This window comes from Pinus tabuliformis, chromosome J (genome assembly GCF_031772625.1).
Source record: "Pinus tabuliformis cultivar Carrire ecotype Pingquan chromosome J, CPIR1, whole genome shotgun sequence".
NCBI classification, from domain to species: domain Eukaryota; kingdom Viridiplantae; phylum Streptophyta; class Pinopsida; order Pinales; family Pinaceae; genus Pinus; species Pinus tabuliformis.
Genome location: NC_142295.1, coordinates 409,363,878 through 409,379,261, shown reverse-complemented (window position 1 = coordinate 409,379,261; position 15,384 = coordinate 409,363,878). Strand labels below are relative to the sequence as shown.

Below are 15,384 nucleotides of genomic sequence, written 5' to 3'. Positions count from 1 at the left end.
TTGATGAAGGATGCCTTAATGCCTTCCTTCTAGCGGATCTTTCCATATTGACTCCGACTCATTGCTCTGGGGCAAAGATCTAGAGTCCATTTGACAGTACATTGGGGTTTGTAGTCATTAGTGGCAGATCCTTCGCTATCGAAAGTGGGAAACCATCATTGTCTCCTGATCGATAGATTCTTACAGTTGTTCGACTCCAGCTCATCTATTCACACTTGTTAGATTGTACTGGGTACCTTGACGCTCATTATCATTATCGGTGGGTAGTCTCGCGTTTGTTAACGGTATACATCAATGACCGGTAATCAAACGATTTCTCACATGGTCGACTTCAGATCATTTATTCCCATGGTGTAGAAATGTACCACGGCGGTCGGTGAAGACCTCATGTTGTATCAGCATTCATTGGTTCACTTGACAGTTGCTCCTGTTCCTGCTAGTTGATACCACTCCACTTTATATGTTGCAGTCAGACATGGCGACATTCTATATGTTGGCACCTGAGTTTGCAGTGTAGTACCATCCTATTCCATCATGTTCAGTTGGTACCTTTTGGGGATCAGTCTTTGATATCAGTGATTTGTTGCATCTTTCAGCATCATTGACAGTCTTATATGTGATATTCAGACATGTACTTGTTCATTATGATCAGATGATCCATTATGTATCTTTCAGTCATCTATACTTGTATACTTAGTGGATCCGCTTGTACTTGATATGTGGACATGCTTTACTTTTTCTGAGCATGGGTATGCCCGCCTCAGACAGTGTTTTCTTTCTGATCTCCTTTGGTGGCTTGGTAGGCTGAATTCTGGTGAAGTCCTCCTTGGTTTTTCACAGACTTCTTTTCCATGTACTCGCATAATATATTTTGGCCATCATGTACCCCTTCTGACCTCATATATTAGGGGGCATATGTTATAGCTCCAAATCTCACTCTTATGGTTTGGGATGCTGTACTCATGGCCTAGGGCAACCCCTCCGTCCAGACCTGGTCCTAAAATTTAAAAAACAGTGTTTTATCCCTTATACGCGATATTGCCCTGAGTTAAACGCGTGTATACGCGGGTATGTGTATAGCCAACCCGCGTGTATGTATTAAAACACTTAAAAAAATATAACACTCCTTATTTTCGGACGAAGATCGCGGGTTTTGCCTACTGATCACCTGTTAGTGCACGTGGCCCAACTGTTCCCAACCAACTCTTAACTAAAAAACTACTTTGGAGATGGTATAAAAAGACCTCAAAGGGAAGGTCTAAGGGAGGAGAGAAGAGAGAGAAAGGTTATTATGCTGAGATTTTTCCCTTGACCAGGTCTGAAGTCCCTTGTGCCTTCTACACTTCCCCCATTTTGTACAGGAAACCTTTATTTCCTTGTGTGTTGATGTTCATCCACTATTTATGACATCATGGAGAGAGTCATGGAAGGAGTTTGTTAGAGGCTTTAGGATGGAACGGATCCGGAAGGAAGCTTTGCTTGGAGCCTGCTGAAGGTGACTCAGGTGAAAATATTCCTTTTTATGTACCTTATTTGTCTATAATAAAAGAAACACATGTCTTGGTTCCCGAAATGAATCTTCTTTATGTTAATGATATTCATGTTTAGAATTCATATATAAAAGGTTGTTTGGATTTCATAACTAACTACCTTTCTTTATAACATGAAGATGGTTTCTTTATAAGTTTTGTCCCTGTATTGTTGTGTTCTTTGAATTGGTTGTTTTGCAGGACAAAAGAGAAGCAGGGAACTCCAAGAAGGGTTTGGACCCTAAGGGCCTTCTCAAACGTAGGACCAAAGGTACGTACCCTTATCATAGAATTTTCTTACAATAGCATAATGGCTATATGAATGCATGTTTCTTTGAATAGATAGCTTTCAGTCTGCTAGGGTTTCAACCCAAAAATCCCTAGGGGAACATTTCTCTCTATCAAGAATGTTGTTAGCCATAAATTTTTGGGAACTCTCATTTATTCCTTTTGGATTATTGGGATATGGTTAGATTACATTTTTATGAGGAAATTATTTTAATGTAACCTATGGGAGGTCTTATTGGACTTTTTGTTTTCCATTCTTTATATTGTATAATATATTCTTTCCCAAGCTTTCCATTGAGGAAAACATTATGGTTATATGCATTTATCTAGTTCGATTTATGGAGAATTTATGATTTTCGGTTCCTTGAAATCAATGTATAGATGTAAATGAGATTGAACATTAATTGTTATTGCATGTTTTACTTTAATAGGGCTTGAAATAAATGATTAAGATATATTAGGAAGGACTAGATAAGAGGGTGGCACTGCATCTGGTTAAAGGGGAAAATATGGGACCGATACCCTTTAAGTATAACAGAGCGTGGGAAAACAGTGAAGACTTCAGGAACCTGGTAAAGGAGAAATGGGCAACAGAAATCATGGGCTCCCCGCACTACATATGGGAAACAAAGATCAAAATTCTCCGGACAGCCATCAAGCAATGGGCGAGAAATTTCGCAACAGAGGAAGGGAAAAGGAAAATCGACCTCCAAATGAAACTAGAGGAGTGGAATCAAGAAAAAGAGAAGGGCCAAGACACAGAAGAAGACTTAAGGAAAGAAAACGAATTGTACATGGAGCTGTACAAACAGAATCGAGCGGAAGAGGAAGAGCAAAGGCAAAAATCGAGGTGCCTCTGGCTCAAATCAGGCGATAAGAACACCTCTTTCTTTCATAACAGTATCAAATTGAGGAGAGCAGGGAACAATATTGGGAAAATTGCAATGGAGGGCAGAGTTCTAACAGAGCAAGGGGAGATCAAGGAAGCAGCGTCCCGACATTTTCAAAATCTTCTATCTGCTGACCCCCATTACATGGAAAATCCGGATTTCCTAAATATAATAGAGAACAAAATCACAGAAGATCAAAACACAGAATTAGAAAAGGAGATCACGAAGGAGGAGATAGAAAGGTCTATCCACAGCATGCCATTGGATAAGGCTCCAGGCCCTGATGGATTTACAGTGGCCTTTTACAAAACCCATTGGGAAGTTATTAAGAAAGATTATATTAGAATGGCAAAAAACTTCTTTACAAAATGCAAACTGGGCAGCAGCATTAAGTCCTCTCATTTAGCTCTTATCCCCAAAGACCCAAATCCTCAATCTTTTGATAGATTCCGCCCTATTTCCCTGTGTAACGTTTCCTACAAAATCATCACTAAAATCTTGGCGCACAGGCTAAAAAAAATCCTTCCCTCCCTCATATCCGAGAATCAAGGAGGTTTTGTTCCTAGGCGACACATAACGGACAATGTCATTCTCATCCAGGAGGCAATTCACAGCAGTTTATCCAGAAAGGAGAGGGGTATGATCATCAAGCTGGACATGGCGAACGCCTTCGACCGGGTAAACCACTCATTCCTTCAGGCAGTCCTATTGAAATTTGGCATCTCAGAGTTCTTTACAAGCAGGGTCATGGAATGCATCTCCCACAACTGGACAGCTCCCCTCATTAATGGAAGGCCCTGCACTGCCTTCAAGAGTTCAAGAGGATTGAGGCAGGGATGCCCGTTGTCACCCTTTCTTTACATTATTATGGCTGAAACCCTCAGCTTACATTTGGAGAACAAGCGCAAATTAAAAGAAATAACAGGGGTGGATATAGTCCGAGGATCTAAGGGAATCAATCACTCCCTTTTCGCAGATGATACTCTGCTAATAGGGGGAGCCTCCAGCATTATGGCCCGAAGGTTCAAAAAAATTCTGGAACTCTTCCTTCAAGCTTCAGGAGGCAAACTAAACAACAACAAGTGTATGATATACACTTGGAATGTCCCAAGAAACATAACCCAGAGAATCTCCATAATCATGGAAATCCCTGCCCAAGGGAATTGGTCCCATTTCATGTACTTAGGGCTCCCCTTAGCCAAGGAAACAATCAAAGCTGAGATCTGGGCGAAACTAATCGAGAAATTGAGAGGGAAACTTCAGAGTTGGGGAGTGTATTGGCTAAACTTGGCAGGTAGAACCATTCTCATAAAGGCCATACTATCAGCCCTCCCAATCTATCAATTTGCTACCACTCTCGCCCCAGCAGGCATCCACAAGCACATGGAGCTGATTATCAGAAGTTTCTTGTGGCAAGGAGGAAAGCAAGACACCAAAAAGTTCAGCTTGGTGAAGTGGGACAAGGTCACTCTTCCCCTAGAAAAAGGAGGGCTCGGAATCAGGATACCAAGACTAGCAAACATGGCAATGGGCTATAAATTGGTATGGAGAATTCTCAATGAGAAAGGGACCTGGTGGACAGAGGTCATCAAGAGGAAGTACTTAAATGGGATCAAAAGCAACATCCTCTCAGGAAACATCATTGAAAGACAGTGTACCCCTGTTTGGAAGCTGATCAAAAAGACTCTTCCTCAATTCAAATCTTGCATATCAAGAGCTCCGGGTAATGGCAAAGATATCAATATATGGGAGGACAGGATAATGGGCAAGGAGGCAAGGGCAACGCTCATTAACTACAGGCCACTGCAAAGGTGGATGGCAGAGGCAAAGATCAAAACTCTTTATGATATCTCCCTTTGGGATCAGAACTGCTGGACTGGTTGGAGACCTCTTCCCCTCCCTGATGACCTTAAGAACCTCTGGGTTGAGCTCAAGAATTCGCTAATAGGCTCTGCCCCCACAAACAGAATGGAGGAAGACAAATTTGTTTGGGACCCTAATGGGGGTAACTACACGGTCAAAGAGGGCTACAAAGTTTTGCAAAACGCCTCAGCAATTAACAATTGGCCACTCCAGAAAGCAATATGGAGAACTGAGTGTCTACCAAAGGTAAAGCTTTTTAATTGGACCCTTCTGCATGGTAAAATTCTTACTGCTGAAAATCTCAGGAAGAAGGGCATTCAAGGCCCATCAATTTGCTGCATGTGTAAGGATGCAGAGGAAAGTATTAACCACCTCTTTATAGACTGCTCCTTTGCAAGAGCTTGCTGGAATCTTATCACTAACCCCCTAAGCATCAGCGACCTTCCCAACCAGATCACTATCCTACAGAAACACTGGGGAAATAGCTTCCCTCAATCAGGCAAATGCAAGGGTCTAGTCAAAAGGATATGGAACAACATCCCCGCCAATCTCTGCTGGCAGATATGGATTGCCAGAAATAAGTGTACATTCAAGAACAAAAAGCCAAGTATCTCCAGCGTTCTAGCCAAAATGATGGCACTTATCACTGAGACCATAGAAGAAAATGGCATTAACCAGGCAGACCTGGAACTGACAGATGCAAGAGTCAAAGAGTGGATCAGCAAATTCAAATATGAAAGGAGAACTCAGAAGAAAGAAAATACAGGGAGGAGGAACACGGACTGGAAACTAAGAGGGACTAAGGAAGAAGTTAAAAACTGGATTCACAATCAAAACCGACCTACCCTCCACTTTGATGGGGCATCAAAGAACAACCCGGGCCAAGCGGGAGCAGGTGGAGTTATCAAGGACTGTCAAGGGAGAAACATAGTTACATTTGAATGGGGTCTGGGCATCATGACAAACAATAAGGCAGAGGCATACAGCCTCCTTCTGGGGACCTCCATTGCCAGGAAACTTGGCCTAAGAAACCTATTAATACTTGGCGATTCTGCTATCATCATAGCAGCATTGACCTCAGGGAAAGACTTCAAACAAGCAGCATTAAACAACATCAAAGGAAGGATAATGGAAAATATCAGGTCTCTTGGCGGTGCCACCTTCAAGCACATCCTCAGAGCAAACAACGTGGAAGCAGATGAACAAGCGAACAAGGCTACAGGAAGGCAAACAGGTCAAGTTAAGGAGAATGACACAGTTTATGAGAAAGACATCCCCTAAGCGGGCCTCCCCCATCGCCTCTCCCAAGAAACCCAGTCACCACAGGTATAATCCCCTCCGTATTTGGCCCTTCCCCAAATCTCCTTTCTGCTCTACCTGGTACCATCGAAAATCGAATCGCCCTCATGACCTGAACCTAATCATAGATTCATATCTCTTTGGGATTCATTATCTGATCCGCGCAGCCATTCTCAGGGTATGGGTTAGTGTCTTTTCCCTTCGCACACTCCTTGTCAGCAGCCAAATCAAATCATCTGACCTCTCCTCTCCCAAGAACAGATCCTTTCGGAATCGACCCAAGCATATGCGGATCCTCCATGATATTATATATTGCAGTCGGGCTTCAAGTAATCGCACAGTTCTGGGCAAAGCACCGCATCCCCATTGCGACTCCAGCAACAGAAGGCAACCCGCTGAAGGCCTCATCTCTCATCGGGAAACAGAGCTTCGCAGCGCGCTCTTGGTAACTATAGTTTTATTCTCTGTTGGCTTATATTCGCTGACTTTTTTGTTTCTGGATTGCAGCAGTGTCTCAGGTATATCCCCGAAGCTCACTCTCGGCCCTCTGAGCACGTCGCTCCTCTATCTTCTGAGCCAGCATCTCAGTGTCATCCCCTCCCCTCCCTCTATAGCCCCGCTCACAGCTCCTCACGGGTCTTCCCAGCCCACAAGCTTCGATCCTCTGTTTGATAGAATGGCAGAACAGCAGAATCCTCCAGCTGATCAGGCTCAACCCGGCAACCTTTTGGACAACATTTTCAACAACAGGGACTGCACCATGTGTAAGGCCCACACGTTCATGATCAACAGCCTGACCAAGCAGCTGAAAGAGCTGCAAGATGATTATCATGCAGACAGGAACTCAAAGCGCAAAAAATTGGACAAAAGGAAGAATGAGATTGAAGCATTGAAAGAGAGATGCAGCCACTTGGAGGCGGCTATGGAGCACATCCGCTCCCTTACCCAGAGTTACCAGGCGGAAGCTTCAACCAAGGCAAGTGTCAGGAATCCGGATGATTCAGTCACACAACATTTTCCATAAGGAATGCATTGTAAATTTAGCTGGTTAGGTGGTTCCTATGTTAGGCAATATAGTCGTCTTTGTTTTGCTTTCTGTTTAAATCAAAAGAAGCAACGAGGAATATGGGTCTGCGAACCCACTTTTGATCCTCAGACTTCAGAAACATCTCCCGTATGTAATAGGAACTCTGTAATGCTGGTTTTATAATACATAAGTACCCGACTTTGTTAAAAAAAAAAAAAAAAGATATATTAGGAATGAAATGCATATTTTATTAAGTGTTCTTTTGGTTCTAGTTCTTTGTTCATAATTAAACTTTCAAGAGTAAATAACAAGGGTTCATAGTGCTCATATATATCATTTAAATTTAGATATAAAGTCAAATATTCATAGTTTTTCTTTTATTCTATTTTATGTTGTTTAAGTGGATATAATTTTAAGTTTTAGTTAAAATATATAGTAATTGATATTTATCCGCCAACCAATATAATTCTAACACTCTACCCATGTGGCCTGATAATGTCAACCTTGGAAGGGAGATAACATTAGCTTTGATTTTGAGTCATTCAACCCTTGTTTGTTTTAGTTTTCTGGTTAGACTCTCACTTACCGAATTCTTTCGTAAACTTATAGGAATGGTTAGACCATATAGCAAGTTTTTTTTTTACATTACTAAGTTTTCCTGTTAGCCTAGATTCATTTCTTTACCAACATTTATAGTTTTTACTAGTCATTCTTAGGACACAATAAAAAATTTATTCTACAAACTATTCATTGTATACACATTCACAACTATTTATTAATTCTATCATTCATTTACCAAAAGAAGCAAAACCAAGTATTTAACCTTATTGTAAACACTACCACTAGCATGCACTATAGATACTCATCTAATGTGTCAGGTTGTCTAAGAATTCATAGGGTAACCACACCACCCAACCTTGTGAAAGGAAAATACATAATTTTCTCTCATGCAAGCATCTTTATATCGTAACAATCTTTATCAGTAACCCTAACAGGGTTAATCCTTAGGCAACAGAACCCATTAGGTCCAATGTGGAACCTGCATTAGTCTTGAGGCTCCCACTAGCTCTCTGTGGAGCTCAAGAACACCTCATGGAAGTTTCTTGCCTTCCCCTCACAATGTCCTATGAGGTTTCTGAATACAAAGCCTCCAACTCCTCTCCCTGGTTGCTTTCCTTCCTTGGCTTCTTTCTTTTTTAGATCATCTTTCATCTCAAAGGAAACAAAGTTAATTGATTCTTAATTTTCTAGTAAAAAGTGTTTTATCGTAGGGTTCCTCTCCGAGAATTCCAAGATTTCACCTTAGTTATTATTTGTTTTAAGAAAAACATAAGGATAAGATTTAACCATCCAAAATTCCAGCTCCACTCGGCCAATATGTGTGTGTGTGTGCGTGTGTGTGTGTGTGTGAAACCATATTCCAAATAAACACATATGTATCTAATGAGTCTATGTTCATCTTTATTCTGGACTTATCAAGAGCAAAGAAGGATCAAATCTAACAAGGTGCAAACCTCTTTTTAGTGCAGAACTTGAGATATTTGATCCCTCTCCTAGTTTGATAGATTCAAGGATAACAAGGATGTAGGAGAATGAGGCAAATGTTTTCACCTAACTTTATATTTAAAATAATAAAATAATAGTTACATTTTCAAATTAAAATCGATATTTTCCATAAATAAAATACTTCATTTTTTTCATGATTTTGTTGTAGTTTAAGAAGGCATTTCATTTCATAGATCTAGTCATTAGCCATGAATAAATGAATTTTCTCAAATTCAACTCATATTTTCCCTATTTATATGAATTTATGTATAAATGAAGAGAATAAATGTTTTGTTGTAGGGATTGTTGATCTACAGGGAGGAACTCATCCCACTAGCCTCATCTACCTCTTCTCCACCTTCTGTCCAAATTTCTATATTGTAGCCACCTTTAGGAAATCCAACCATCCTCATCTAAGTATTCTCCACTTTCTGTCCAAATTTCTATTTTTTAGCCACCTTTAGAAAATCCAACCATCTTGAAGTGTTGGGTTGAGCCTTGGGTAATGTGCACCTTCCCTACACCCTATTTCACCATATACATCTTTCCAACACTGGATTTCACCTTCCCTACCTTCCTATGGCCATAAAACTAACTTCGTATAGTAAACTAGGATATTAGGAGCTACATAATCTTGCGTAGCAACCTTTTAAACATGCTTTGAGAAGAAATGATACTTTGAGTATAGAGTAGGCCCTCCACTTGACTTGCATGCCTCTGAGTGCCATTTTAGACTAACTCTTACATGCATTTCTCCCCTCCAAAAATCAGATTGTTTAACTTATCATTTACATTTCTAAATAAAAAATCAAAAGACTCTTTTTCTGTTATTTCAACATGAGATAGCTAGTGCATGCTTACATCAGCAATAGAGTGATAGGGTAATTTCCCATTTCCACTTAGTCCAAATAGCCATATTATAGAATGTTGTTGGTGGTCACACTCCTAGTAAATAGAAGAGTCTTTAGTGCATATATCACTCTCACCTCCAAGTTTGTAACAAACCCTAGTTGATAAAAGTAAAGCTGGTAGCCCTAGTATTTGCACCATCCTTGCTACAATAGTCAAAAGCATGAGTTATAATCCAGCATTCATAAGAAAGGGAAGTCAACAACTATTATCTAAACTAGAATTTTTTCTTTCGTGTGTAAATTGAGATATAGTATACTGTATTAGAAAAACATTTCTATCAACAATGATAATATAGAACTATATAGTCTAATCTAAAAGTTGAAATTCTAAAACTATCCATAAGACTTCAAATATATCATGGAAATACTTCGTAGAGCATTTTTCTTTTTCTTATTTTTTTAGAAAGGGAATTCAATAGATATGATAGAGAAGAATTTTTTTTCATTTTATGTGTAAATTGAGGTATTTTACATTGTATTAGAAAATTGTTTCTATCAAGAATGATAATATAAAACTATATAGTCTAATCTAAAACCTAAAATTCTAAAACTATCCATAAGACTTCAAATTTATCATGGAAATACTTTGTGGAGTATTTTTTTTAACCATGATAGGAATAATTTATTAAATCCAAATTCATTCCTAGACCCTACAACAAATGAGTATAGTGGAAATGATTTGAGGCCAACTATATCTGTAACCTCACTATAAACTTTATCATGGACACAAGTCCTTTGAATGTGTAGATTCCCCAAAAACCAATAGATAGAAACAAAATTTACAATGCATAGTATACCTATTGTTAAGGAATTGTTGTGAGGGGAGAAGTACCATTTTTCATTAGGCCACCTTTATTGGCAAGATCATTAGTAGTAGAATTTTTCATTCTCAACACAACAAAGAAGTTAATACTAGAGAAGACTAGTTTAGTTTTAGAATCCATAAATAATGCTTGGCAACAACATAAAACCATGAAGAACCTAATGGATAAACAATTGTGAATCTTACAACACCACCAAATATTCTATGTTTACTTATTTGGCTAGAAGGAGCCCTTGAAGTAATCTATATACCTTGATCACCTTATTTGTGTAATTGTGTAAGCCCTAAACTGTACTTAATTTCATTCTTTCCTTAAGTTTGAGAATCGCCCCTTGTGCTACTACCACCCCAAATCCTTTGTAAAGGATTTCAAAAGATACAATTCCTATAAATTTTATAAAATATACCAAAATTTGAACAAAATTAGAAAATAATTTAAACTGCTAGATAAAGGTATGTTGATTTGGATTGCAACTAGTTGTATCATATGACCAAAAAGTCTTGGTCCATAACCATGCTTTCTACCTCATAGTGTTGTTGTTGGACAATCTCATCTTCTTTGAAAAACTAATCCAATAAATAATGTGGCATTTGAGGGAGTAGAATTGGGGCACCTAACCATTTTCACAACCATTTGAGGAAGAGCAATGCACCCAAATTGAAGAGATTCAATTTTCCTATTTTAGCTATATATAGTGTTTCCATGGTGAAGGAATGTTAGTTATTTTTAATTTCTTCATGAGATGGTACCCTACCAGTTATAGAGACACTCAAATTCTAGTTATTTACAATGATATTTTCTTGTCTTCTAAAAATTCAATGGATATCAATAATTAACACAATGGACATATCCTAGGATACCTATATTCTATTGTAACTAGTATTCCAAGTCCCCTTAATGCTTACATTACATCATTGAAAATATTAATTTAAGAATCATAAATTACATATAGTGAGATATGTGTGGCTGGTCTTCATGGCACTCACATACACTCTAGAATGGAAACTCTCTTGGTTGGTCTTCATGGCACTCATAGAAACTTTAGAATGGAAGCTCTCTTTCTTCACCACCTTATCTTCGAGTTGTCAATTCAACTCCATTTCAAACATAAATGCCTCTCAGCAGAACTTTGTATAATTGATTCTTCCCTAACTTTCTAAGGACAATCTCAATAGTGGATCACCCTATGGACAAACTCCTATCTATATCAAAACACATAATGCACATATTTCTCAAAACAATTACTATAATTCAACTACAAAGGCCATCATGACATCAAACAAGAGAATAAATTAATCTTATTTATATGCTATTGTAACCATTATTACAAGTATATATGTGTATGTGTGTGAGAGATAGACAGAAACAGAGACAGAGAGAAAGTGACAAAGAAACATAATATGTTGCATATGTTATTGACTTATTTAGTTTTTAAAATCACATTTAAAAAATATTAATAACAAACATTGATATACATTAATTAAAATATTTTAATATTAAATATACCAAAAAAAAATAAAAATAAAAAAATCAATGTTATATTTTAATGTAGACCACAAGTCATAAATATAGTAATTAGTTGTCTATATTAACTAAAATATTTGAATGACAACTATGTCTCTAATACATAAAAATATATTTTATACTAAAAATATTTTATTATTTTGTTGCTCAAACAACATTTTAATCTCTATAACGTTGTTATAAGTAAAATAAGTCAATGACCATGTTGAGTGAAATATTTTAATGTTAATATATGTATAATATATAAATCAATTGAAAAAAACTATATTATAGTTAAATTAATTCATTAGTGTGTTTCTCAAAAGGAAGAAAATGTGTAATTCTTTTTAAGCTGAGAAGTGCAAATATTTTTCAAATTTTGCATTCTAAAAAAATATTTTGAGTTCAAAATTTTGATTCTTGTTGAGCATGATAGATTCAAAGTTAAGATACATGTATATTAATTCTAGAGAAGTTGTGAGTTATACATCAAAATTTATACAATCTTTTAATCTCACTTGACATTCTTCCAATGGATAGCTAAATGTAAATAGAAAAGCATAACCATAATGAAATATTGAGAGTTGTTTGGAATAAACACAAATACACATTTTTATAAATCAGTCATCAAAGTTGCCAAGGCTTGTCATAGTGATAAAAAAATATTTAACAATAGAGTCTTTAAAGTGACTAAAATCATGTCAAAATTAAGGCCTTATAATCTTATTGCATGTTTTATTAACTCCCAAGAAAACATAAAGATAATGGAGTCTACTACCCAGACATATCAATATAGCAGTGCCTAGTGCGTAATCACAAGTTGATATCTCTTCCTGGGACTATCAATCCTAGACATACACATTAAACAATTTTTCAATTAGTAACAAATGATTATATTAAATTTTTGATAGTGTAAAAAGATTTTGTGGAGATTTTTTTTTTTGCCAAAATAGATTTGTTAGACTTATAAAATTGAGCAATAAACTTTACAAAATCCAAATATTCATGAAACATTTCAATAATCTTAAATCTATTTATACATTCAAAACACATTTTGAACAACGACAACAAAAAATCATAATACAAAAGAAAAAAAAAAACTTTTTATAATATAAAATAGTGAAATGACAAAAAAAAATATTTTATAATATAAAATAGTGAATAGTTAAACAAATATTAAAAACAAGTTAAGAAAAAGACTAAGAGAAACAAAATCATTAAAAAAAACAAAACTAGAATCTACTGAGACAAAACCTTCACCCTAAGCCAACCAACAAATGAACTAAATAACAGCTAGAAAACCAAAATAAATAAATCAGAGGTGAAAGTACAAGCTCATAATAATTGTTGTAGGAGAACTCTTCCAACTCAAAGAACAATAATGATGTAAAGAAAGCGGTATTACTTGTAATTAGTAACAAACCCTTAACTTAATTAATGATGTGGACATTAAAAAATCATACAACAATTATTTCAATATTTACTTCTCATAACCAGAATACTCTACTCGGGATGTTGTAGCCAGAGAAAAACAAAAGAGCTCAAAGAGGCAATAGTAGTTTACCTAGTGACCGCCTTGCTGGCCGGTTTTCTACCTTATTTAGACAAGTATGATCATTGTCTATGACCATTACAGGCGCAGGAAGAGGGAGGAAATACAAATGCTCAACACTAATATGAGATTCGAAGCCATGTCAAAATTAACTAGTTTGCAGCATTATTACACTTCTTATTAGCACTTAAGCAAACATAAACAATAATAAATGTTACATTTATCTAAATCTATGGCTTTAATCTGACATATAATTATCTTGACATATAACTAGGTATGAGTTGATTCACTATTTTTTTGCATCATTAGAAACACCCAAATATATCAATATAGTAGTACCTAGTTGTGACAAAGTGACCCTCTTGCCTAGGCTACTAGCAGTAAACACACATCAATTTCTTTTACAATCAATAACAAATTTTTAAGATAATGAATAGTTAGACAACTATTATAGACAGATAGGATAAACAAAATCTTTCAAGGAGAACAAAAAAAAAAAGCTATTGATACAAAACCTCCACCCTAAGCCAGCGAATATGTGAGCCAAATAACAATTGTGAAACCACAATAAATACACTATGTGGGGGGAGGGGGAATATCTGATAATAGTTGTTGCCACATAACTCTTGCACCATAAAGAAATATGGGTGATCAATCAAGTTGTATTGATTTTCTCTTTTGTGTTATTTGAGACCACCCTATTTATCATAGGTGGAATTCTGTCATCCCTTGTGCAATAAGAAAAGGGTCATTTAGTAGCCATGGATCTTCAATATTACAGGCCATGGATGAGGTTTACCTCCACATTAAACTCTCATTTAACCTTGTAGCTTGAAATAAAATTGTTTCCATTTGCAACACCCACTCATAGATAAGGGTGGTGTGATATATGTCAATATATGCATAATATATAAAGCAATAAGAAAAATCATTTTATTAATGTGTTTCTGAAAATAAAGAGGATGTATAATTCTTTTTATAGTCAACATAGATATATATAGAGGATGTATAATTCTTTTTATAGTCAACATAGATATATCTATATATATATAACCACTATATACCCAACTTAACCCATGATTTAATAAATATTGAAATGAATCCAATTTGTAAATGACCATTATAAATCCATATTAACATAGGATATATAAGAATTGAAATGAATCAAATATTTCTCAAATATTGCAATTTAAAATAATTTTTCAATTCAACAGATTTGATCCCCTTAGCCCTTATAAATCTGAAGTTAAAATGTATCTAATTTTTAAAACAAGTTAAAAAAATAAAAAATATGAATTATACATCTTTTACTTAACATTTCCAAGACATTCTAATAAAAAGCCATAACTAAAAAACCATAAACAGAATGAGATATTCTAAGAAAAAACACAAATAAGATAAACATTTGATAAACCAATCATCAAAGTACCTAAAGTCTATTATAAACACACAAAAATAAACATTAAAACATTTGACAAATCAGTTATCAAAATGGCCTCATAATTAAATTCTTTGAAACCTTATTAGAAACCTTAATTAGCTCCCAAGCAAACATAAATGTTAATGGAATCTATCTTTATCTATATCCATGGCAGGGCTACAAGATGTATATAACTAGCATCTTCACTATTATGTAACAGCAATCTACCCAACCATAGTATCAAAATCTGATTCCCTTTACCCTTATAAATTCAAAATTAAAATATATTTAATTTTAAAGTAATTAACAAATCAAAAATTATGAATTATATCTCTCAAAATTTATGGAGGCTAATCTCACTGTACATTTCCAACACCACTATCTAAATAAACAGCTTGAGTGGGCCTAATGGTTAAGAGCATGTGTTTCCTCCTAAGAGGTCACAGGTTCAAAACCAGAGGGGGTAGAGTATGTATGCCTTCGTAGACTTAGCAGTCAAATCGCTGCGCGGAGGTGGGTCCCTTGTCCCACAAACAAGGGGGTCTCATACACCAATTTGGTGTCTGGCTTGGCTGTGACCTTAAAAATGGATATTATTATTATTATTATTAAAAAAAAATCATGAATAAATAGAATATTCAGAGTTGTTTAGAGCACAAATAAAAAATAAGAGTTAGAAAGATTTGACAAATGAATCATCAGCACCCCGGCCACGGCTTGAACGACGCTGTAT

At 36.1% G+C, this 15,384-nt stretch overlaps 1 protein-coding gene across 1 annotated transcript; it reads left to right on the top strand.

Annotated features, from left to right (window-relative positions):
- Window positions 1–2,326: 2,326 nt before the first annotated feature.
- On the top strand, window positions 2,327–5,851 carry LOC149227572 (uncharacterized). Its single transcript, XM_089380538.1, has one exon. The coding sequence runs from the start codon at window positions 2,327–2,329 to the stop codon at window positions 5,849–5,851; it is 3,525 nt and encodes a 1,174-aa protein (XP_089236664.1).
- Window positions 5,852–15,384: the final 9,533 nt, after the last annotated feature.